Here is a 25,692-nt window from a genome sequence, read left to right as displayed (position 1 = left end):
GACGCTCCCTCTAATGAGAGGTGACCTGCAGTGTTTGCTCAGTCTTTACGAGAACAAACACCTCTCCTGTTTGTCTTGTCTCATCCCACACATATGAAAATTTGCAATTTTTTTTACCGGCGAGGCTCGCCTTCGAGCAATCGCTCTACTTTTCTTTTCTTTTCTTTTTTTTTTCTCCGAGGGGGAAGTTTCCACGTGCAGCTTTACGCTAACTACCCGCGATATAACAAATAGTCACATTTATCAGCCTCCACCCTCCACTCGTACTACTATCTCCCTCTCTCCGCATATCAGACCCTGTAATATATTCATCTATCATTAAATTCAATTTTTTATTATTTTTTTTTTCCCCCCCCTACTTACAAATGAGGAGAGAATAGCGCGCCAATTAATCTTCATCTAACACCCACGGTGCCTCGCAAACGTCCCAGTATTTCTGGTGCTTTCCTCATTTTGGCACTGGTGACTGTGCAGCCTCGTTTATCTTCGCTTCCGCCGCCGCCGCCGCCGCCGCGCAGGCCAAGAGAGCGGAAATCCAAGACTTAGCAAAGTGGCAGAAACAAGAACAGTGATACTGTATTAAAACCTGGATTATCGTTGTTCTTAATAGTCTCCTCCATGAGTGAACACGGCGTCGACTCGGTCTTAATATTGCCTCGGGGACACGAAATGCCCCCCCCCCCCCTTCCCTCCCTTTGCCTCGCCTCGCTCCCTCTTATTACAATATGAAGCCATAACGGCAAAGAAACGCGCAAGATTGCCATTTTGTTCTCAACTCTAATTGCAGATTAAAGACGAATAAAAGCGGGTCCGGCGGACAGAAGTGTCACCACTTTGTCACTCTGCCTCCCGAAGAACGGGATCCGCTATTAGCGTCACGCCGCGGCCTTCGGAGCAAATGGCTGCTTTGAAGGCAGCGGGGGCGCCGCCGCCGCCATATGGCACGGCGGCGGCGGGCGAAATTGAATAAACAGAGGAGATTTGCGAAAACAAAGCAGCGGGGAGTGCGTCGTTAGGCGGCAGTTGTCCGTGAGAGAGGCTGTTGCAACTCCGACAGGCAGGAGGGGTCGTGCGGAGAGGGGCAAAAGTGCGAGGATCAGTGTGACGGCGCTGCCGTAGTTAATTTCTACACCGGCTCGCTCCGCGGTGGCGGGCGGAGCGTTGTCGCCGCCGCTACACCGTGCTGCCGCTCCAGCCGTTTCGCCATTCGTCTGGAGGGCAACTTCTGTGGAGCTTGTCGATGGCGATGGCGCCGGGAGGAGCTCCTCTCATGTCAATAAGTGCTCTTTCTTCTGGGAGGTCAGAGGTCGAGGTCGAGGTCGGCTCCGGCACTGGGGCCGGCCAGGGGTACGTTTCGGCGGGATCAGCCGAGGTGACGAAGAAAAAAAAAAAAAAACGTTTCTGGCTATTTTCGGATTTTTCAGTTGTTTTCAAAATGGTTAAGCTCAAATTTTTTGCGTTTGTATTTGACCGTTAACGTGTCGACGAGATGGAGCTCAATGCAACAGCTAAGAGGCAGGCAGTCGCTACCATGTAAAGGTGGAAACGATAAATACAACACATATTTGGCAATCTGTAGTACTAAAATATATATATATATATACTAAGAACACAATATCCTCTATATCAGGGGAGTTAAACATAAGAGCTGTGGACCAAAAGTGCTCTTCCAATACAAAATCATGGATTTTTGCACCTTGGATTGTTTTGTTTTTCGTTTTTTTTAATATTTCACTGTATTTTGCACCAGGACGTTTCATTAAATTGGCTTTATGCAGAGATTGAGGTCATTTCTGGCAGTAATTGTTTGTTTTTTGCTAAAATCTCAAACTTTTCATGGCGTATACCACAAACTGTTTTATTTTCAAGGTTATTATTGCGCTATTACACTGGTCCGGCCTACTTTAGATGAAATTGGACTTTATTTGTCCAGTCTGTGTTTGTGTGAGTAAATGTAGTAGATCAACTGAGTGTTACTAGTAAGTTAACTCTTGGAAAAAAAACCACAGAGTTTACAAGAAATGGGAGAAAGCGTAATTATTTTTCCAAATATCTTGATCCAGGAGTGGAACACATCTGTGCAATGTCACGTCACCAGTGTGTTTTTATTGGCCTGAACTATTCGCATGTTCAGTATTACTTGGACGCTTCAATCCGGTGGTTTTAAATAAACCTTCTCTTTATAGACGTGTCAACAGCCTAGTACACGTCGAAGCAGCATCACGGCGTGTTCAAGATGAAGACCCGAAACAAAGGCATACTTGTAGCTGCGCTAACATCATTAGGAAGGTCATAATTAAAGACGACGGCGCTTTCAAGACGTGCGAGAATGAAAGAAACGAAGGACGGCTCCCTGGTTTCACTTCCACTTATGTCGTTTATTTTCACCGCTTCAGCTCACTGTTGCCATGCAAACACTGTTATATCATTGAAAACTATAAAAAAAAAAAAAAAATACAAATAAATATATAGAATGATGATGGGAACAGCGTTGTGCACAATGGGGAATGAAAATAAACTGTCCATTGAAATCGAACAGAGTGAATCAATCTGCTGTGCCTCACTGCTTCTGAAAGTTGCCGGAGTTGCACGCCGGGGCAACTTAGTTGCCGCTTTTTGAAAGATGACACTTTGCCGTGCCACTAAAAGTAAAGTCGGCTTGTTTTTTTTTAACCAGTGTCTGAACAGAGTCGATCACCCAGGAATCTATGTCGCACCTTGACCCTGCAGAAACTGGAAATGTTGAACTCTCAATAAGAATTGAGCACATATAGTTTTCTTTTTTCAAACAAAAGAACTGTCCAGCTGGTATTTGCATGCATTTTGTTATATATGTGTGTGTGTGAGTCCGTGTGTGTGTGTGTGTGTGTGTGTGTGTGTGTGTGTGTGTGTGTTTAATGGGCACAACAATGCTTTAATGGTGTTTGATCAGGCACAGATTGCTTGTAGGCTCCGGCACATCAAACTCAAAGTAGGTCAATAAAAGCAGGTTGACTGTTTGAGTTCACAACTCTTAATTCTTCTAACCCCCCCCCCCCCTTCACCACCACCAAAAAAAATAAAATAATATAACACTACAGCTAATTTTAAGTCATCAGAGCCGCTGATGTATTTGGGTTAGGATGTCACACCTTGGCTTGATTTATATATCTGCATGAAAACGCTTTAATAAACATGATTGTGGCTAGTTTAGCTCAGCCGTCCCCTTTGCATCCACTTTTTTAAATGATTATTTTTGTTTATTTATTTTTTTCCCCCTCTCCCTATGAAGGAAATTGGCCAAGAAGCGTAAGGAGACGCTGAGCAGCACGCGCCAGGAGATGACGGTGATGGTCAACTCCATGGACAAGAGCTACACGGAGCAGGGCACCAACTGCGACGAGGCGCTGTCCTTCATGGACACGCACAACCACACGCTCAACGCCCGCAGCGAGTGCGCGCTCACCCTGAACGCCCGCAGCGAGTGCGCGCTGACGCTCAACGCCCGCAGCGAGTGCGCGCTCACTCTGAACGGCCGAGGTGAGGCTATGTCTATTTTTTTTTTTTTTTAAAGCTGGCCGAGCAGGCAGGGAGCAATTTATTTAGTTTGGTCAGGTGAGAAAGAAATCTTCACCCTGGGGGGACAAGTTTAAAAAAAATAAATAAATAAAAGAAAGAAAGAAACCCGTTAAAGTGAAACGTGTTCGGAAAGCTGCAGAAAACCTCAGTCGTGGTGTAAAATTGCTTTTTTTTTTTCAGGGATGATGTCTCTTTGCTTGAATTCTAAGATTTTGTGTTTTTTTGTTGACATCTATGATAATGTAACAGTAATAAAATACGTATTTTTTGGTAAGTAAGCTGCTTAAAATCGACAAAAAAATGCCATTCTATTTATGTTTTTTTTGCAATTTTGCCTAAAGTTATGACGGTTTGAAAGGATTTACCACAATGGATCATTATCTTGTACTATTGGCAGTTACAGTTTGACCATTATTGCATTAATTTCAATACAGAACTCAATGAGACTGGGAAATGTTGCTTTTTCCATTCAGCACAACATATTTAATCTCATTTACCACGTTGTCGCATATATAGAAGTCTTTGTTTATGATTTTTAGCCTCTTTTATAGATGATCTTGTAGCTTTTGATTGAAAACAGAATTTCCAGTTTGTGAATTGAGAGACTTTGCTATGATTCTGATTCTTTCACCTTTTTTTTTTTTTTCTAAATTTCCTTCATTCATCCAATTAATTTCTGTAATATAAGCAGCATCGCAAACATACTTAATAGAACCTCGGTCACGGGTGCTTAAACGCTTCTTAACAGCCTGGGGGGGGAAGGGGGGGTCTGGTGTTGAGATCAATAATCAAGACATCTTGAAATCCCAAACCTGACCTGGAAGCTTATCAGTAAACATTAGATCTGTGTGAAGTCTGTCACGGGGGGGGAAAACGCGCGGCACATACCCGATGTGCTCTGTGGCCATAACCTATTAATTTTGTCTGTCCCAGGTTCAACTTAATACTTTGGTGACGGACAGGCCGGCTCAGTCTGCACCCAGGGCTTGACCCGGCATAATCCCAGTCAAAACCATCAGATTAAAAACTCCACTCGGGCCCCTTGCCGGGCCCTGAGCCCCCAAAGATGCTCTGACCTTGATTAACTGTCTGTCGGTGTCGACGTTCCAATCCGGGCCTCTTGTCTGCCGGCGCAGAAATGATTTAAATGCATTACTTCTTACTTGCCTGTCACGGCGAAGCCCCCGCGTCGCACTCTGTGACCTTACATTACTGTCGCAGCTGTCATTTTGACTGGAAAAAACACATTCCGGGCTGACAGATTACAGTGGCGAGTGCGCTGCCCTGGCGATAACTGGTAATCCAGCAAGGGAACCGAATTTTGTATTTATCCCCCGAATGTTCTGCTCTGGTCTCGACCAGAATTAGATTGCGATGCGATTCTAATTTCAACTTTCAAGTTAGACTCCATCAGAGAGACACTAATTGTTATTGGGAAGCGTTTAACTGGACAATTTTGTATTAAAGGTATACAGGAGGATTTTCAGGAATTTTAGCAAAGAACCGCCCTCTCCACCGTTTGAAAAAAATGCGCATGCGCAACGCTGTACCTGCTCCCGAGACGGAACGCCTACTAAAACGCGTGCGAGAGACATGCACGAGCCCAGTTCTCCTCGTGCACGCTCTGTTTACAAGTCACAAGTCGGCATCGCTCACATAAGCTCACTTTACAAGAAGATTTGCACCAGAGGGGGTGAAACTGTGTAAAAATGTCCGAGAATAATGCGTCGGGTCGGCCACCGGCATGATGAGAACCGTGTGGAGTGAGCTGCGCGCAGGGACGAGCACGTACGACGGGCTTACGTCATATATCACCAGAATGATTGACAATTGGGAGGACCAGTTATTTTGATGATCCACCCGGAAGAAGAAAATCCTCTACTATACCTTTAAGTATATTTTGTTTTTTGTTTTGTTTTTTTCATTTAAATGTGCAAATGGCAGGAAAATAAACGACGCATAATCAGAGCAAGTCAAGTCGACCGTAAAACTATTGAAGGAGGAAATAGTACGAACTTTTTTAAGTCTCCATTATTCTTCATCACGTATGGATATTTTCGTCCCGTCGGGCTGCACGCTTGTTGTTTTTTTGTTGTTGTTTTTTTTTTCCTGCCCGTCGCTCCGTCGGGTCGTTTAACCGTCGTCTCACTTTGAAGGAACCGATTCAGGGGAACGTGGAAGAAAGTTTGGGTTTTTCTGCAACATTTCATCAACATCTGAGGACCGTGAAACTTTTAAATAGATATTTGAAAGAAGAAGAAAAAAAAAAGACTGAATTATTAATATATTCAGAGATTTGAAAGCGTCCGCAGACTTTAAAGGACAAACTGCAAAAAAAGATTTGGGAAAAAAAATATTTTACTTGTAAATGACCTACATTATGTTGTTTTGGGGTTTTTTTTTGTCTGTTTTCTGTTTTGATTTGTAAAAGCATAAGAGCATGGGACTGATCTGTGCAAAGCATTTTTGTTTTGGGAGGTTTTTGTTGCTCGTTAGCAGCTTTGGGATTTAAAGGTTAAACTTATAGATCACCTCTTAAAGGAAGAACAATTTATTTTGTGGCAAAAGTTTCTAATTTAGATCAAAATCGAGCTGGATTTGTGTTTAGTTTTTAATTTATTCAATAACGAAACAAAAAAAAACAAAAACAATTCCATACAAAATAGTGTTTTTATTGCAAAACACAAAACAAAACAAAAGTTTCCAAACTTCTGAATGAAAGGCAGCAGCTTCAGTACATTTGTGTCTCGCACTTTTGTGTTTTGTACACATTTAAAAAAAAGGTGTACATATGTTTACCTTCGCCAACAAGAGTTGAGTGATTAACAAGGTTACGTTTTCGTCTTGTGTATTTATTTAATTGTATATATTTTACCAACCTTATGCAAAAACTGCTCACCCGAATTGTGTGAAACCTTCAGGGATGATTTGTCATCATCCGACGACCAATACTTTACATTTTGGGACGATAACGACGAACCGTTTCCGAATAAATCCCTAAAAACTGCGGGAAGAAAAAAGTCCCATACAAAGTGGATGAGAGAGGCTCCTCATGGAGGAGATCAAAGGAGAGCAACGTCTGTTGCCATGGAGACGCTTGGCGTTTCCACAGTGATGTAGCCACCTGACAGGCCATTGAGCGTTGAGGTGCGCTAACGGCTATCATGCTACCGAGACATACATTATATAGTATATCATACATTATTTACTAATAATTACAATGATTGCTGCACAATACAAATAATGGAAATCAAGGAAGAAAAGGATGTAATAAGAATATAGCAATATAATGTTTTATGCGATTAAATATGACCAATATGTGGACTGTGCGTCTTGTGTTGGTGTATGAATGTGTGTGTGAATGAGTGAATGTGATTTAAAGTATAAAGTGCTTTGGGGATCACTCGGTCAAAAAGCGCTAGAAAAAAATCAATTTACCATTGATTATAATAAATAATATCTAAAATATCAATGTTATATGATGTACTGTTATTATTCTGTATATTGAGGTTTATCAAACACGGCTGTACTGCAAGAGTAATGAAAAACGGGTATTGACGTTGCATTTATTTACATTCTGCTGAGCTTTCTATGGGAGCCATAGGAAGTTCAGCACAACATACAATAGTTACTAGCAATGACAATAATTAATGTATAATACTAATACTAAAAGTGATTTGCATCAGACTCTCAGATAAAACAGAAAAAGATTATAGGAATTTATTCATTTTTCACACAATGTATTGTGTGAAAATCTGATTTGATTTGATTCGTATTGATTCATAACATAAACATGCCAAATGGAAAGTTTTGACACTTGGTTTGCTTTTTTTGTATTATTAACGGATTTATTTATTATTATTATTATTATTATTATTAATTTGGATTGTTTTTTGTAATGTTGTGTATTTGCTCGCTTTGTTGTATTATGAAATAATAAAACATGATTGATTCTAAACTATATAATACCAATAAGGGAAAGGAAGAAAAGATGTAATACTAATTAAATAAATAAAATATCAATATTATATGATGTAATATCTTAATATTCTGGACATAGAGGTAAATGAAAAGCAACGATACAACTCGAGCGATGGAAATGTTTACAAAGACGTAATTCGACTCAAAAAATGCATTTTAACCACTAATTCTTTGCAATTTCTGTGTTTTTTTGTTGTTTTTGTTGTTGTTTTTTGTCACCCCCCCCCCCCCCGTCCATCCACCCGCAGCCGGATCGTCGCCCTCCTCCTTCACTCTGCCCAAAGCCAACACGCTCAGCACCTCCATCCCCACCAACTCGTACTACCCAGGTAAACAAACCGTGCGTCTGATCCTCGCCCGTCAACAGCCGGCTGCCCTCGCTCGCAGTTTAGTCTCTAGATTAAACGTCGCCGTGAATCATCGGCGCCATATTCCCGGGGCCGAGTATTAATTCGTTTTATGTTCTCATTGAGACCTCCTTTATATGTACATCGGAGGCCGATTGTGTAACATGTGATGTGAGTTTACAGAACTGTGTGTGCTTTTAAAAAAAACAAACAAACTGGAAAGCGATTTCACAAATGAGAAGGCAGACGGATTGACTTTAGACTTTTTACACCACTTTGCCAAGATGGTTTTTTTTTCTTTGCTGTTCAATTATGACTTCTGCTTCCACCAAATAATATCTGTAATTGTGTGTCTTATGTAATTAGATCACAGCCCATTGATTAGATGGAGTGAAGGGCAGCTAGATTTGTAATCGACTAAACTTGCGGTGTAATTAGCTTTACCGGAAAATCTGATCCGCTTCTTGTTCCTCCGCTTGGCGAGGAACCAAAAAGTCTTGCCCATTAATTTTCCTGTTGATGTTTTTTTTTCTTTTTTTTCTTTCTTTCTTTCTGTGGATTATCTCGGCTTTGCTTATTTACTTGCACTTCTCTTTCCTCCTCCTCCTCCTCCTCCTCCGACTTCTTCACTTGTTTTGGGGGGTTTGAGCAGATCCCTTTGTGCCAACCGCTATCTTAGGTGAGACACATTTTCTCTTCCCATCGCTGTTGATTTATTCCTCCTCCTGTGCTAAAGAGAGTTAAAGTGCTTTAACATTCGTAAGGTGGCTGTTTGAAGACGTAACTGTGAGGCCAGGAACAGTTTTCCTTTCTCTTTTTTTTGTTTCGTTTTTGTTTTTTGTTTTAATTTGTTTATTTGTTTATTTATTTTTGATAAAGATGGCTTCCTCACCTTCATACCTGCCTGCTGCTTCCCCCCTCTCCTCCTCCTCCTCCTCCTCATCCTCCCCTCCCCCCCCCCCCCCCCCCCCCCGTCCAACGAGGGGCGCTCCTGGGCCGAGGCTGGCTTCACTCCATCCCATCCGCATTGCGTGTCTCGTGCGTGTGATGTCACATACGTGTTTGACCTCTCATATGCATGGACAGACATGTGGACTGGATGTGGGGGGAGTGTCTAAGGGAGGGAGGGGGGGGTGTCGGGGGGGGGGGGGGGGGGGGGGGTCGGGAGGGAGGGAGGGGAGGTTTGGGGTGGGGGGGTAGGCTGCAACCAAGGCTACAGGATGCTGAAGCCATGGCAGCGTCACTGTGAGAGACAAAATGAGCAAAAAATTGTGAGAGAGAGAGAGAGAGAGAGAGAGAGAGAGAGAGAGAGAGAGAGAGAGAGAGAGAGAGAGGGAGATCGAAAAACTCTCTTAGACCCCCCCCCCTCCTCCCCCCACTCCTCCCCCCCTCCCTCTCATAAGAAAGACAGAAAAAAAAAGAATAAATCCAAACATGGGATGCGTTCGGCATTGAACATCTGAAGTCTAGCATTAGCGGTGCCCCCCCCACCACCACCACTCCCCCCCTCTCTCCCCACTAATCATTTAACCCCCCCCCCTCCACCCCTCCACCAACCCCCCCCCCTCCCCCCCCTTTCCTCAAAACAACAACCTTTTCTATTATTCTTTTTAATGTCGCTCCCCCTGCCTTTGGCTAACCGCTATTGACCTACTTGTTTTCTTTTTTTTTGTTTTGTTTTTGTTATGTTGTTGTTGTTGTTTCCCCCCCCCCCCCCCCCCCCCGCCCGTGTTTATTCATCATGTTCAGCGATAAAATAGAATCATAAAGAAGCATTTTGTTCCTCCGTTAATTATTACTGGCCTTTATTAAATATGCCGAACAGCCCAAAGTGCACCGTCTCATACCAGCGGATGCTTTTTTTTATTATTTATTTATTTATTTATTTTCCCTACCAGTAGAGCACATCATGCAGATACTAAGTGGGACACCGAAACTCTAATAATTTACTACTCGAGGCCAAGAAGGGAAAAAAAAAAAAGGCACAATAAGCAACTCTACTGCAGCTTCTCCATGTGAGCATTTTAAAGTACACAACTTGTACTTCGGTTGTGTTTTTTCACGCCCCCCCCCCCCCCCCCCCCCCCATCCTATTGTAGTGTAACTTAAAGCGTCGTCTTTCATCACTGCCGCTCGTGACAGCTGCTTATGTTAGTTCCACATTTTAATGAAGCGTGAAGCGATTAACATGAAATTACAGCAGCCAGAAAAAGGTCGCGCTGCTTTCAGCAGTCACAGCATTGTCTCATCAGCTTAGGTTAATGATCAGAAGTGATTAGCTCGCGGAGGGTCGGCCCGCGTTGGTGATCTCATCGCAAAAAAAAAAAAAAAACAACAAAAAAAACATTGAAATACAATTTGATGTAAATACAGGTGTCACCACTATCCCATGCAAATATAATCGTAGCAATTGGAGATAAAAGATGCAAAATGTCCGAATAATTGGCGTTGTTGAAATACGTGAGAAAAAAAAACGACATTATTTTCTCCCTTGAAATCCATGACTTCCCTGTTTTGTTCTTTTGATTTTTGTCTTGCACTGTTGAAGTTGCCCCATCCATCCACTCAACACCCCCCCCCCTCACCCCCACCCCCACCCCCCCTTTACTGGGCTTTTCTACCCAGGCAGTTTGAACGGAGAAGGCACGTGATCTTGCCCTTCAGCCTAGTTCTCAAAAAAAAAACCACTGTAACAGGTTCTCATGCTGTATTGTTGCTTCTCCCCTCTCTCCTGTCTCTTCTCCTTCTCTTTCTCTTTACATACGTAACCTCTTATGTATCTGCTATCTAAAAAGTGCCCATTAATGGTAAGTTTTCCCAAGTGGGCCCTGGGTTTTTTTTTGGGGGGGGGGTTTGGGGGGGGGGGGGGGGGTTACTCAGACAGCAGAGCCCACAGTGACAGGCTTTGCTTCTGACGCGGGCATTTCCATCCACCGCATGACAAAAGTGGACGTGTTAGCATCTCACCACCCTCCGCACCGCGCCACCATTAGCTTAGCATGGTCAAAGTACATGGAGTGCATCACCCCCACGCCCCCCCCACCCACCCACCCACCCACCCGCCCACCCCCCCACCCGCCCACCCCCCCATGCATTCTCTCCTCCCATCTCCGCTTCCCTCCTGGGTTCTTTTATGGTTTTTCTTTCTGATTTTGGTTCTTTATTAATTTCTTTTCTTTTCTTTATTTATTTTGGTTTCACTTATGGTTTATTTTTTTATCTATTTGTTTATTTATTTATTTGTTTGTTTGATTTTTTGGGGGAAGTAATGGGTGGCAAGGGGTTGAATCCACGCTGTGTCTGTGTGACGCTTCTGACGGTGCCTGCTGCAACATGCTCACTGTGGCCCACCACCCCCCCCCCCCCCCCCCCAACATCTTCCTCCTCCTCCATGTTTCTGGACACCCTCCATCGTCCGCTGGCTCCCCTACAGCATCTGTGCCTCATGTCTGCCACTGACTGGATTACAGTATGAAAGAGTTGGACTGGACTCGCGTTACAAGCTGCAGTTCAAACCCTGCATACTGTACTGCCAGTGAATACAGGAAAATAAAATAAAAAAATAAAAATAATAACAGTGAACCTGTTGTTTCACAGCATCTTTGTGAAGACTTTTCCGATTGATCAGCGCACTGTGTTTTGATCAGTGCACAGTTTCTAAGCCTGCAGTTGCACCTGTGATCCTCACAAATGCCCTAATTTGTAAAAAAAAAAAAAATTATAATAATAAAAAAAGCTGTACAGGACAGTGTTTTCCAGCCACACTGAGACAGATGGACCTGAACCTTCCCACCACATGACTCATCCTATTACTCAATAATGTCGTGCTGTTGTGACCATCCATAACAAACAGATTACTAGTGGAGAGTTGTTTGTCAATCTGGAGGGTGGTGACATAATGCTGAACGGTAAATGAGATAAACGTGCCATCTGGCGTCAAGAACAGTCGTGAGTGACGACGCCTAAACCGTCCGGGCCTTCACCGTCAATAGGTGAACCCCCCCCCCCCCCCCCCCCCCTCGCACCCTTTAGCATTCGCTGCTTCAAGCATTATGTCACCAAGCATGCCGTGCGGCAGACGTGTGCCAGTGTTCGCCGCTGACCCGCCACGGTGCCGTCTCTCCTCCCCCCCCCCCCCCCCCCATTTGTCGCCCCGCAGACGAGAGCCAGAACATGGGCAGCGACACCAGCAGCCTGGTCCAGTCACACACACACTCCCTGAGGAAGCGCGAGCCCGTCGACGTGCCGTACCAGACGGGCCAGCTCCACCCGGCCATCCGGGTGGCCGACCTCCTGCAGCACATCACCCAGATGAAGTGCTCCGAGGGCTACGGCTTCAAGGAGGAGTACGAGGTACACACACACACACACACACACACACACACGGTTGTACGACAATAATATGTATTTTTCATATATCTAGCAAATGTCAATATAGCTTTAGTATAGTATTATATGACTTTGTGTGTCTTAAAGGTAAACAAATTGAACAAGTGCATGTTAAATTTTGACTTTTGATGTAAAGCTCAGTCTGAAGCCGCATATAAATACTCTCAAAGTCAAAATGTGCAAAAACATTTTGGCATGATGTGTAAAATCAGATCAGTATTGGATCAAAATTCACTCAACTTATTAAAAAATATCTTTTATTCTTCCATATCTGAGTTATGGTGTGGAAATATGGGGAAATAACTATAAAACAAACATTTATATACTTTTTTTTTACTTCAGAAGAAGAATTACACTCATAAGTCAAGCTGATTATTGTTATTGTCCAACAAATCATCTGTTTGCCAAATCAAAGATGCTGAAGTTACACAATATTGTCGACCTTGGTTCCCTGAGCATGTTTGTGTGTAAAATATACTAAATAATCCTTCCAAATTTGTCAAATATACTTGGAAATCCTTTGAATCAACAATTCTGAAGAAGCTAGTCGTCCACGTACACACACACACACACACACACACACACACACACACACACACACACACACACACACACACACACACACACACACACACACACACACACACACACACACACACACACACACACACACACACACACACGATTGTACGACAATTTATGTATTTTTCGTACATCCAGTATATGTCCATATAGCTTTAGTGTAGTATTATATGACTTTGTCTTTGTTTACCATTGTCTTGAAGGTAAACAAATTGAACAAGTGCATATAAATACTCTCAAAGTCAAAATTTGCAAAAACATTTTTGGCATGATGTGTAAAATCAGATCAGTATTGGATCAAAATTCACTCAACTTGAAAAAATCCTTCATTCGTCCAGTTATGATGTGGAAATATGGGGAAATAACTATAAAACAAACATTTATACACTTTTCTTTTGTTTTTTTTTACTTCAGAATTACTCATAAATCAATCTGATCATTATTATTATCCTCTTTGATCTGTTTGCCAGATCAAAGACGCTGAAGTTACGTAATATCGTCGACATTGATACACAAGCACACGTTTTTGTGTCAAATATACTAAATAATCCTTCCAAATTTGCCAAATATACTTTGAAATCCATCGAATCAACAATTCTGAAAAAGCTAGTTATGGATGCATTGTCCACGTGCACACACACACACACACGCACACACACACACACACACACACACACACACTGGTAGCGTCTCCACAGAAAGTTCATCAGTCTGAACCGAGGCTTCGTCTGCGTCTCTTCCCTGTTTTGCGTCGCGCAGCAGAACTCTCGTTTCTCCCCAGATGCACTTTTATGATAAATTGTTAATGTCGCTCCCCCGTCTCAGTGTGTTTACGGTGTGATTCGTTTTGTCGTTCATCTGTTCCTTGTTGTTTGCAGCGATTGTGTGTGTGTGTGTGTCTGTGCTTTTTGTTGTTGTTGTTGTTTTTTTCCCCTCCACCTCCCAATAAAAGTGAGCTGCCGGCCACGTCGGTCCCCCCCGTCCCCTTTGTCACCTGAATTGGGTCTGATTAGGCCGAGGTGTCGGCGGTCTCCGGCGCCGCCGCTGCTGCTGATGTTGTTGTCGCACAGCGGCGTCCGTAACCCGACACGCCGCCGCCGAAACAAGAGAGAAGAGCATCACTCTCGTTTCCTCTCATTAGCGGCTAGAGTGGCTGGCGGGGGTTTGGCGGGACTCCAGCCTCGGCGCCGTCCCTCAGCGCCACACCAGCGAGTCTCGTCTCACCCCCGGTGTCGTGTTGGAGTAGACTAGTAGCTTCAAGCTACCCCCCCCCCCCCCCCCCACCCTCCCACCACCCCCACCACCCTCCACCCTTCTCCACCCCCGACAAGTCCTTCCTTTTTAGCATCTAGTCTGCATCACTTCAACGTGACATGGCTGTGGCCCGTTTCACTGTTGCTGCCGCCACTTCTTTCCCGTAATTACATCTTCTTTGTCACTTATCCTCACTCTCATCTTCTCTTTTTAACGAGCCTCACCCCCCCCCCCCCACCCCCCCACCCCCTTTTCTTTCCTTATTTCTTCCTCTGTAATTTTCTTATCTACACCTCCTGTGTTCCTCCCACCCCCCCCACCCCACCCCACCCTGCTTCACTCTGCTGTGTGTCGGACAGATTTATCAGTAATTAACTCCCTTGCCCCCCCCCTCCCTCTCCACCCCCCCAGAATCAAATAAGGCCGCCTCCCATTGTTACCTGCAGAATCAGATCATTGAAGGGGCTTAAGTCTGCCTCATCCATCATGGCCGCCGGTTCATTGCAGCGATGCGTCAACACCCAAATCAGGAGTCGCTACACATGTCCAGCCCTCCATCCACTTCCTGCACCTTGTTACCCAAAAGGCCCTCCGGGTGGGGGGGGGTTGGGAGGGGGGGTCGATGTGGTGTAATGGAGCTCATCCTCACTTGGTGACAGCATTTCATCTGTGTGTTGTGTTCCACTGCTGTCTTCTCTATATCGGTGTGTCTGACGGTTAATGCCCTTTTTTTGCCCCTCTTATTATTATTGATGCTGAAATTGGAGCCGATTGCGCCTCTAAGCTTGTTGACTCACACTGTCCTATATCTCTCTCTGACCCATGCTTCTTTTTATTCTGTTCGTTAACTTTGGATCAGATAAACGAGGTAAGGCAATACTTTTGGTTATTTGTGAGGTTTTGTTTTTTTGTTTTTGTTGTTTTTTTTCCCCCCCCTCCCAAAAAAAAAACTTTTGGATGACATCACAGACTTGGCCGCTCAATATTGGTCTTTTTTTAAGGCCCTGTGGGATTAAAATCCTCAGATCTTTTATGATGTAGTCTGAAAAGGGCATTTACCAAACGAAGCCACGCAAAGCTACTGAAGCACTTGACAGTATTCACTCCCAACGAAATCTGAGGAAAAGGATGAAATCCACCAATTCTGCACAACTTCGCTATGATATTTATTATTTAGCATCACGCCCTGTCCCAGGTATCAGCGTTTTGTGTGCCTCGCGATTGATTGGAATCTGTAACCGTGGCGTTAAAGGAAACCGAACACTGTGCGGGGACTTCAAGGCTTTGCGGAACCGTGTGGTTTACTTTGCGAAGGCCCTGGCAGAGCCGTGTGCGAGATCAGCCGGAGCAAAGTATTTGCATGTCCAAATTCCTCTGCACGCCGACACGCGGTTTGACTGAGCAAACGGTGAGCCGAGTCCAAGTCGCTGCAGCTGCATCTGAACTGCCATGTTGTCATTGTATCTCGCTTGTGCTCAGCCCGTTTCTTGTTTTGTTTTTTTTTCCTCCATGTGAACAAGCAATGTGACACATCTCGCCGATACTGTGACAGTATGGGAATGCTCGAAGCCCCCCCCCCCCCCCCCCCCCCCCCCCAGTTTGAATGAGTCTCCTTTTTTCTTACACAAATGATTAATCAATCCAGAAAACGACTCGCCAAACAGTTCCGCTTCAATGTGTTTTGGCTTTATTTGTCCATTTCTGTTTCATTTTTTTTCTTCAGTTGCCACGCCGTGTATTGTGCGTCTTGTACTATGTCCTCAATGTAGGGATCCCCCCCCCCCCCCCCCCCCCCATAGTGCCTCTGTGCAGGGGACATATTTTGTGCCTCACTTGCAGCTAAGTAGCTACAGACAAAGAAACGGCGTCGGCTGACAAACTGCGCTGGGACCGGAGTGCAGCAGGTAGCCTGTAATTAAAAACATGCAAAGTTGGAGCGCAGCCAGTGGGGATAATTCCGGAAAAACTACAAAAGCTGCTTCCAGATGCACCGAGATCCAAGGAATCATTGTGCCACGGGGATCTTCAGCTCTTTAATTCCCACGATACGAGAGGGGCGTCAAACGAAAAGGTTCCTGGACCAAAACCGGCCAAACCAAAAATCCTATTGTAAAAAAAAAAAAAAGTTCATTTTTTTTTAAATACAGTTCTTCAAAAGTAGCAACACAACAACAACAACAGAGACCCAAGCTGAGATATCGGAGACGCTGCTATCAAACCAGCTGCCAAGGGGAGCTTGTAAAAACTCCCACAATGCAACAGCGATAGGAGACGTTTTATGGGCATTTCACTGTATTTTGCACCAGGAAGTTTCATTAATATTGGCTTTATGTTGAGATTGAGAGTAATTATGAAGTTTTTTTTGACATTTTCACCACGCGAGATAAACTTTAAAGTTTAAATTTGGAAGTTATTATGGCACTTATAACGCCGAGATGGAAATTCACCTGTGAAATGGTGTTCGACACCGAAAACCCCAATGTTTCTGTACCTCCTCTCCTGACATTCATCACAGACGGCTAAAGGAAGACGCCCGAGCTGGGTCAGTCGGCTGGAACGGGAGCTGTTTTAGAGTTGCACCTCTTTAGCTTGACGAGGATTTATCGTCAGACGCTGGAGATCGGGCCTGTATCCTTCAGCCGGAGCGACATTGACTTCTACGTTCGCCCAAGACAAACTGCGACGGGGAGGGGGAGGCCTGTATAGTACGTAATCCATCTCCGGGGACGTGCCTCCATCTCCGTTTTGAAAGGATGGGACATATTTTTTTAGCATATTAAAGCTGTTTCTCAGCGAAATCGCTAATCCTGAGGACTTCATACAGGAACTACGTCCTTGTGTGGCGTCTGAAAGGCCTTTATGTGCCAGACAAACGGCCGGGCGCCTGCCGCGGCGTGGAGACGGATGGAGCCATCGGGCGGCGGTGATTGAAGACGAAGGCTCCCGCTCCTCACCACCGGGATCGCTCAGTCACTTCAGCCTCACTCCTTGACTCTTTATTTGCAGGCGGTCCGCACCGTTAACGTACTAGCTTGGCTCCTCGCACGTGCTTCAGCTTGCTATCGAAAAGGCAGAGCGATAGCGTGTGTTGTTTGTTTTTGGGGCGTTTTTTTTTTTTTTTTTTTAATTCGTCCGGCTCCGTCTGCTCCGAGGCAAACCCCGCCCCAACCCGGCGGAACAGCGGCGGACTGGCAGTGGAGATGTATTTTCATAATTTGGCTTAATTGTGCCTGGTGTGCCATCAGAATGGAAATCTCCCCCAGCGAGGGATGATAAATATTTCATGAGGGTAATCTGAGCAGAGCAGTTTTGATCTGTAGACGATGAGCTGGCTTTAATTTTTTATTTTTTTTTTCCCCCTCTCTCTCTCTCTCTCTCCCCGCCACGAGCTGATTGAGTCCTTCAAGATGAGGCAGGCAGGCGCCGCCGTGGCCGCTCCTCCTGTCAGAGCGGCACAGGGGGAGCGGTTTGAGTGTGACACCCGCTGCCTCTTGCCCTAATGGCACTCGCTGTTTGACACGGCTCCCCGGGACCTGCCATTCTCCCCGTGTCTCATGTGTAATAATATGAACGTATCTCTGTCTCCGTCCCGGGGTTCCGCCGCACAGTGTTCCCTTCCTTTTTTTTTTTTTTTTTTTTTTTTTTTACTTTTATGAAAAAAAAGACTGTGTTCTTTAGCCTGGTTATCATTTAGAGTGCTCACACATGACACCGTATTTTATCTCTCGCTTCCGTTCCCTGTTTTCTCTCTTCTCAGAGCTTTTTTGAAGGACAGTCTGCGCCGTGGGACTCTGCCAAGAAGGATGAGAACCGCATGAAGAACCGATATGGGAATATTATTGCATGTGTGTACAAAGCGCCTCCTCGCCGCTCATGAATTTCTGTGTGCCGTTCCCGTTCTCCGAGCTGATTTATTGGCCGGGCTTGTGACTGAATAACTATAAGCCGCTCAAACAAGAGTTTTATTATCAGCCAACGAGAGCAGCTTTGACCTTTCCAATCTACTTTTATATTCATCTTGCCGTATCGTCGCTTCAGTTATGAGGAAGTAAGCCCCCACGCAGGATGTGGCGACGGCGGAACTTGCAGTTTTAAGTCGTGTTTCAATAAAAAAAAAAAATGTTCCGTTTGATTTCACAGCTAATTCCTTATTACCTGCGAGCAATTAACTCGAAGCTGTGGAGGAAATTTGCCCAAAAAAACGATGATTGAAAAGTTCATTTTAATCACTGTTGCGACAGAAAAGATGTGCCTCTGGTGATTTTGGTCCATTTGAAGCTGCGTCATGTGACCTAAGAGGGCAGATGATGTCGAGTTAAGTTCGTCATTTATGACACAGAACCAGCAGATTTTTTTTTTTTTTTTTATATGTCCTCGTGTATTGGATTAATTGAATGTAGATCTGACACGGATGAGAGAGAGCAATTTAAGTTTATTAGTCATAATGTTTGGCTCCTGCATGCCATTTAAAACACAATCGCTCTTGTCGCATTTCCACACCCCCACTTTCATTTGTGCCACTTTTACGACACCACTCACCTCGTTCTCTCCTCCTCCTCTTCTAATTTCTCTCATTTCTTTTATTTTTTTTATTTTAACCGTCTGTCTGTGCCGTCCCTCTCCACCCTCTCCTGGTGCCCTCGTTAATATGATTAATTCAACACTGGTTTCTTCCTCTCTCTGCCTCTCTTCCAGATGATCACTCCCGTGTCAGGCTGCAGGCCCTGGAGGGGGAACAGAGCTCCGATTACATTAATGCAAATTACGTTGATGTAAGTACACACACCAGCCAGCGCCACCAACGCAAAGGTCACTGCGCTTCCTCTCGGGGAGCGAGAGGGCGCCGGTGTCGCCGTCGCAGGGGGCCCCCCGGGGGGGGGGGGGGGGACGCCGCAGCCTTCCCCGCCGCCTGTCCGTCACACATATAAACACACAGGGAAATGCACGTTTTGCCTTTATATTGAACTTTAGGGGGCCGCCGTATCGCTGTGTTCATTGGATATATTAAGTGGAATAAAGATCAGAGGCTGACAGCGCTGGGAGAAGCAAACCAGCGCACTGGGGGAACGTGAGGTTATAGTTTTAGACTTTGCTTTGAACGGCGGTATAAAAGCATTTTTGAGAGGACTGGGGAGGGGCGGGGGGGGGGGGGGGGTGAGAAGAATAAAGTGGAGATGGATGATTATTTAGCGCAGTCTCATTGAGAGAATGCACAGAGTGCATCGCGGCCCTGCGAGAGTCGCAGCAGAAAGAAACGGAGCAGACGCAGATGAAACGAGTCAAATTTCTTAGTGTGACTTCTGAAACTGGTGGGTTTCTTCACTTTCTGCACATACATGACCTCACCGCGGCTTAATTAAACACATATATGTAGAAAAGACTCTCCGGAGTTGATGATGACGATTGGGAGACAAAACATTTAAACCTTATCTATAACAAGGCCCAACTCATGACGGAGAATCTTTCCGCTCCAGGAAGTTCTCCACAGAGATCCCGTCGCACTTGTGATCACCAGAAAAGTACTTTCGACGCACCCGAGTGACTCCGCGTACCTTTACATGGACTTAAAGTCATTACAAAGTGTCCCGGGACTCAGCCGGGGTTCAAAACGGATCCAACTCACTTAAGCTGGCGGAATCTACCGACCTCCTGATCTGACCTGATTTGCCGTTAATGGCGGCGCGAGTGGCGCAATGTGGCCAATGGCGGCCGCTCCACACCCCCCCCCCCCCCCACCGCCAGCAGATGCGTCTGCTCCACGTGTAATGGGCTGGGCGATGTACCCGACTCCCTAAGTGGCTTTCTGCTCAGGAGGGAACTCTCACTCCGTCTCCCATCTTCTCTCCCTCCGCCCCTCTAATGTGGTAATTTGTAATCTCTTGTTACGCCTTCAAACATAAATTCATAATGCAAGGTGTGCCACCCGCAAATGCAGGAGGCTTAAATTATTTACCTTTCCCCACTATTCAGTTTATGGCCCATTATGCCGCGGCGGGAGGAGGAGGAGGAGGAGGAAGACTCCCGCCATAGAGAGGGTCCCATTATAAGATAAGAATATACGCATATTAAAGAGGTGCCGTGATTGAAAAGGATTTCCACCGCTTTGCCGGCTTCATTGGAAAAGTGCTTAGTCGGAATGCAGGCAGATGGGTAATGATGTTTTTGCTCTTCAGAAAGCTTTTTAACCCATCTAAAAGCTCGCCCTGCCCAATAAACTCTTATGTGTAGAACATTTCCCACAGTGTTTGTTATTGTACTCCATTATGGCGCCGATTATTTCCAGTCATGTACGAGTAAGCAGAGCCAGTCGGGGACGTTTCTTTTTCTTTTTACCCTCTGCGGCTGATCGAGCATCTTCATAAGCATTTCTGGGGGTGTCGGGGGGGGAACGCAGTGCGACGCGGTGCTTTGATCAATCCCGCACCCGCTCTCCTTTACGTCCACGCGCAACGCAACACGCGCCTCGGCAGGTTGTACGGACGACCCTACGCTTTTTCTTTTCAAGCCAGGAAGGTTCCTCTGTCATTTTTTTTTTTTTTTTTTGCCTATTTGAGAACTTTTATTTTGGTTCTCGCCTCAATCTGCAATCTTTAACCTCGACCCAAGTGCAGATTTTAACCTTTAGAAAAGGAGCGGCGCACCGACACAAAAGCCGAATATCTGCCCTCTCGCCGAGTTAATCCTTCGCTTTGCCTCGGGGCAGAAATCAGCAGCGGTCCCCTACTGACCCACTACTTATGGTAATTGTGTTGAGAACAGTTTCTAGAAAGAACTACACGCTGTGTAAATATTGGCACACTGCCCTCTGCAGCTTTCCCTACTTGTGGCAACTAAAAGCAACTTTAAAACTTTATCTATATGTACTTTAAAAAAAAAAAATAATCCACCTTAAAGCAGATAGTGAACGGACGGGGCTCAAGAAAATGTTCATCACAAGCTGAATAATCCCAACAATAATTACACTTTTAAGGTCGGGGCAGTTCATGGACCCGCGATGCCCGAACCAGACCGCATGGTGCTCCGCTGTTTACGTCGGGGGCATAACGCAAATGCGCGGCGTATAAACACATTTTCCAGGTGATCTAGGGCCAGCGTGCTCCATTTGCAATAGTGGACTAATCTAATGATATTCAAATTGAAAGTACCAGTTCAAGCCCACAGGCGAAAACACTTCATGCTGCATATTTGAGATATTCCATACCCCACTCGCACGGGGAACGGCTAATGTAAATCATCACTGCAATAAGCAATCCGACGAGACTAAAGGCAGCGCAGCGCTATATTCAATTCCCCCTTTTAGTAATTCATACCTCCCTGGAAACAAAAGCCTTTTCAATTAATAACTCCAATGTTGACGTTTGTCTCTTTGTTTTGATCACGGAGAAATGCTCTTCTTTACATAATGTAACACGGTTGCAAAAAAAAAAATAAAAGATGAAACCTACGAGCCCATTTATAGTAACCTGACAGTCAATGTCAGGGCTCTTCTTTTCTGTCTGCATCCCTCTCTCTCTCCCTCTCTCTCTCTCGCTCTCTCTCTCTCTAATCCAGCGGTGAACCCGGCCCCCACTTTACTTGACAGGAACATACATGAAAGCACAAACAAATCTCCTCCTCAGTCCGGAGATAAAGAAGTCATTAAAAATGGAGGACAGTTGAATAGCTGATGGAGCCCTGTGGATGTGAGAGAGTGAGGAAAATATCCTTTGTGCCCCCCCCCCCCCCCCCCCCCCCCCAAACCCCCCTTCATTGGAGGAGCGTTAATCACAGTCCAAGTTAAATTGAATATGAGTGAGATAAGCAGAGCAGCAGGGGTGGGTGGCTGGATGAGAGAGTGGGGTGGGGGGGGGGGGCAATCAGGAGGAGGCTGGGCCGAGGAAGAGGAGCCTTTAAGTCTTAATGTTTTGTTTCCTGCCTCATATCTCTGGAGAGACGACAAGGAATTGGACAAATAAAACTTGAAGGGATTAGAGTAATCCGTGAGACTCGGGGCCCCATTGTGAAGATCAGTGCTGTTAGTTGTATCTGGGGGATTATCAACACTTTGGCTGCTCACTTCCGGAGGTGTGCTTGCATGTAGTGCGAGTGTCGGTGTGTGTTTGCATGCCAAATCGGCGTGCATCAACCTCCCCCCCACCTCCCCGTGTTGAAATGAGTATTTGCTCATATGCGTTAAAGGTGATGCAACATTAAAGCAAAAAAAAACAAAAAACCAGACGCTCAAATCGTCCCGACGGTCCCCGAGAGTCTGAACGCCGTGTGCGGGCGGGTTTTCGGTTTTGAAGTCCGCCGCGCCGAAGGTCGCGGATCGAGACGGAACGTCGTCTTGAGACAAAACGGCGTCGCGACAAGGATGAAAAGTGACGCCGTCTCTTCTAAAAACCACTTTGTTCTGTTTTTGTTTTTGTTCCAGGGCTACCACAGGCCAAACCACTATATCGCCACTCAGGGTGAGTACCAAACTTTTTTTTTTTTTTTTTTTTTACTAAGACTGCATCCCTCTTTGCTCAGGGACGGGGGGGGGGGGGGGGGGGAGGGGGGATGAGGGGGTGGAGGTGTGGGCGGCGAAGATTTAAGGTTGTCTTGTTTTGTTTGGGTGGATGGATGCACACAGGTGTTCACAAATACCTCTCTGAGCGTCGCCGTGGCTGTTTGCATACGCTCCCGCAGACTACGCTTTGATGCTCAGTCAGGTGTGCGATCGGGGAATCTGGTCGCACACACACACACACACACACACACACATTTCTGCACCTCTAAGCAAGCCGAGCAGCCCTCCCCCCCCCCCTCTATCAGTGATGTGGGAGCGATTAATCAGCCGGTCTGGGAGAAAGCTTGAATAAATAAATGGATTAGTCGACACGTACAGGCACATTTTGTCACTGTGTTAATCTGGCCGGCAGATTCGCAGAGCGAGGAGCACTTACCGTGACCCCCAGAGGTTAAGTCTGATTGATGGTTAATTGTTATGAATTTTTTAATTTTTTTTTGTGCGTGGAGAGCACCGACTTCCACCCCCCCCCCCCCCACCCCCACCCTCCTCGCTGCTTTGCACGGGGACTGCGTGCACCACTTTAGCAAAGAGAAAGAAGGGAAGGAGGCGGTTTTTTTTTTTATTATTTTTTTTTATATTTTGCGAAGAGGCCTTAATGGATTCACAATCTGCTTTGGCGGAGCTGGGAGTTGCATAATTACCTGTTTATTAGTGCGTTGCCTCGCTTCCTCAGCGTCTCAATTAAAACAACCCTCTGTTTGCTCTTACTTGAGAAACCAGACGGCATACCAATCAGGCGGCGGCCACTTTGGTTCGCACGTCTCGTCCCTGCCCCCCCCCCCCCCCCGAACTGACCAGGACCGAGCTGTCTGTCAAGTACCCCCCCCCCCCCCCCCCTCCTCCTCCTCCTCCTCCTCCACGGGCCTTCAGTTCACAAGAACAAGGCGTTGCCTTTAAGACGGAACATCTCCACTGGAATATTCTGACTTGTATAATTGTCCCACAGTCATTAAGAGCATTCCACATTGCGTTTAAAAAAAAAATATGCGAATGGAGGGAAGAAGAGAGACGCGGCAAAAAAACAAAGACGCCCTCTCCGAGATGAAGCGCCGGGGACGCCAAACGTGTTTCCATTCAAGTTAATTAGCCCCTGTTTTCCCATTGAGCTTCGCATAATAAGTCCTCGGGTTTTTTTTTTTTTTGCTTTTTGCGCCGACTGTATCGCGAAGGCGCGATAAGACTTTTTTTTTTTTTTTTTTTTCGCCGGGCGGAGCAATCCAGTGTGAAAACATCTGTATTCTCCAGGAGAGCAAGGCCCCCACCCCCCCACCCCCTCTTTTTTATAATTCATCATTGGCTCCGGCAAGACTGACAGGAAGGGAAAGGCTGAGGCTGCTGACATCCGAGGCGCACATGATAGGGAAGCCAGACGCAGACCTGTCCCCCCCCCCCCCCACCCCCCTGCCTCAGACAAACTGCATAGCGGAGCACCTGGGCATTGGCACACTTGCAACAAATGAGGAAGTAGTCTTTTTCTCACCCCCCCCCCCCCCCCCCCCCCCTCCCCCCCACTAAAGTTTTTCCACTGAGTGACACTGAGTCCACTGGGACCGGCAGTCGCTCCGGAAAAAAAAAAAAAATGATGAGGCCTACGATAGTGCTGGATAAGCTAAAATAAAAAAAAAAATCTTTGTGGTAAATTGGATGTGTAGGGGGGGGGATGAGGAGCTGGTGGGGGGGGGCGGGGGGGGGGGGGGGGGGGGGTTCTTTATATGGCAGCCAGGTGGGATGACGTGGTCCCGGTTCTCTCACGCTATAAACTACAATGACACTCATTAGTTTGGGGTTTATTGACGAGTCCCTTTGCTCCGTCAAGGTGACGGCGGCAGGTAGAACAGCTGTCACTCCATAAAAGCCTCATCGCCCGAGCTCCGCTTCTCATTATGTAGGTCAGACTCTCATCCAGAGCTGCTTTTTTTTTTTTTTTTTTTTTTTTACTGCAGCAATTCGACAACTGTCTGTCAGTACGACTCCAGCACCGACCTGCAGCTCGTCGACGAGGCGCGTGCCTCCTCGCCGTCCATTTTTATGACCCGCGGATCGTTTTTGACTGATCGCACGTTAAGGGTCTGTAAAAAAAATTTAAATAAAAATGGACTCCCGACACCCGGGTACAAACGGCTCCGATAAGTCGCCGTTTTCCTCCTGGTGATGTGGAAAATATTCATGACGCAGAAAAGAAAACGTTCAATTTCATCAAGTACCCCCCCCCCCCCCCCCCATCCTCCCCTCCTCCTCCCCCCATCCCCCTCCTCTTCCCCCCCATCCTCCCCTCCTCTTCCTCCACGAGCAGCAAATGTCACCAGCAGCGCAAAAGTTTTATTATTTACAGGTTAACATCTCAAAGCCCCACGGAGAGGGAGGGGAGAGGGAGAGGGAGGGGGGGGGGGGGGCGTAAAGAGAGAGAGAGAGAGAGTAAATCAATGATAAGTGAGTGCACGATATGCCAAAGCTCGCCGCATGTAATATTAATGTGCAGGAGGGGGGAGGAGCAGCGGCTGCACGTTGATCAGGAGTTTTGCGGCGTACCTGGCTGCGGGGATTTCTGCACCTGTCACACTCTCTGAGTGTGAATCGAGGAGGAGCCCCCCCCCCCCCCAAAAAAAAAAACATGGCGGCAGCTGGAACCCCCCCCCCCCCCCCCCCCTCGACAGCTGGAAGCAAATCTCCAGCCGCCGTTCGCCTCCTGTGAAGTTCCTCCTCCAAACTTCTGCGTCTCTCAAAACCGAGTTCGTCCGCCTCGGTACAGATTCGCATCAGTTTTATTTGTTTGTTTATTTATTTTTAGTATTGATGTATGTGGCACCTTATATATAATTTAATTTAGTCAGATTTTCTTTACGTTTACTTCATCTCATGTTTCGCCAACTGAGAACTGTAAATACCACAACCTTCTTGTTTTAACTTATTTACACTTCTTTATTCTTGCTCTGCATTTTTTTTTTCTTTTTTAAACCTCAGTGATTTTTTTACGTCATTTTATCTCTGGTACTTTTTCTGTGTTTTGTTCTTGACCCTGCATGGAAA

At 45.9% G+C, this 25,692-nt stretch overlaps 1 protein-coding gene across 1 annotated transcript in view; it reads left to right on the top strand.

Annotated features, from left to right (window-relative positions):
* Positions 1 to 25,692, top strand: part of LOC308135085 (receptor-type tyrosine-protein phosphatase mu-like) — a gene marked incomplete at both ends in the record, with an annotated part of 158,752 nt that overhangs the window by 129,079 nt on the left and 3,981 nt on the right. The window contains 9 exons of the mRNA XM_080502958.1: positions 3,272 to 3,519; positions 7,788 to 7,868; positions 8,539 to 8,565; positions 12,046 to 12,239; positions 14,971 to 14,979; positions 17,869 to 17,956; positions 18,807 to 18,883; positions 22,525 to 22,561; positions 22,782 to 22,804. Of these exons, the coding sequence (XP_080359084.1) occupies positions 3,272 to 3,519; positions 7,788 to 7,868; positions 8,539 to 8,565; positions 12,046 to 12,239; positions 14,971 to 14,979; positions 17,869 to 17,956; positions 18,807 to 18,883; positions 22,525 to 22,561; positions 22,782 to 22,804 (784 nt within the window). The remainder of the gene's footprint in view (positions 1 to 3,271; positions 3,520 to 7,787; positions 7,869 to 8,538; positions 8,566 to 12,045; positions 12,240 to 14,970; positions 14,980 to 17,868; positions 17,957 to 18,806; positions 18,884 to 22,524; positions 22,562 to 22,781; positions 22,805 to 25,692) is intronic.

Source organism: Blennius ocellaris (genome assembly GCF_963422515.1).
Source record: "Blennius ocellaris genome assembly, chromosome: 10".
Classification (NCBI taxonomy): domain Eukaryota; kingdom Metazoa; phylum Chordata; class Actinopteri; order Blenniiformes; family Blenniidae; genus Blennius; species Blennius ocellaris.
Note: the sequence above shows the minus strand (reverse complement) of the source record. Positions and strands in the feature narration are given on the sequence as shown.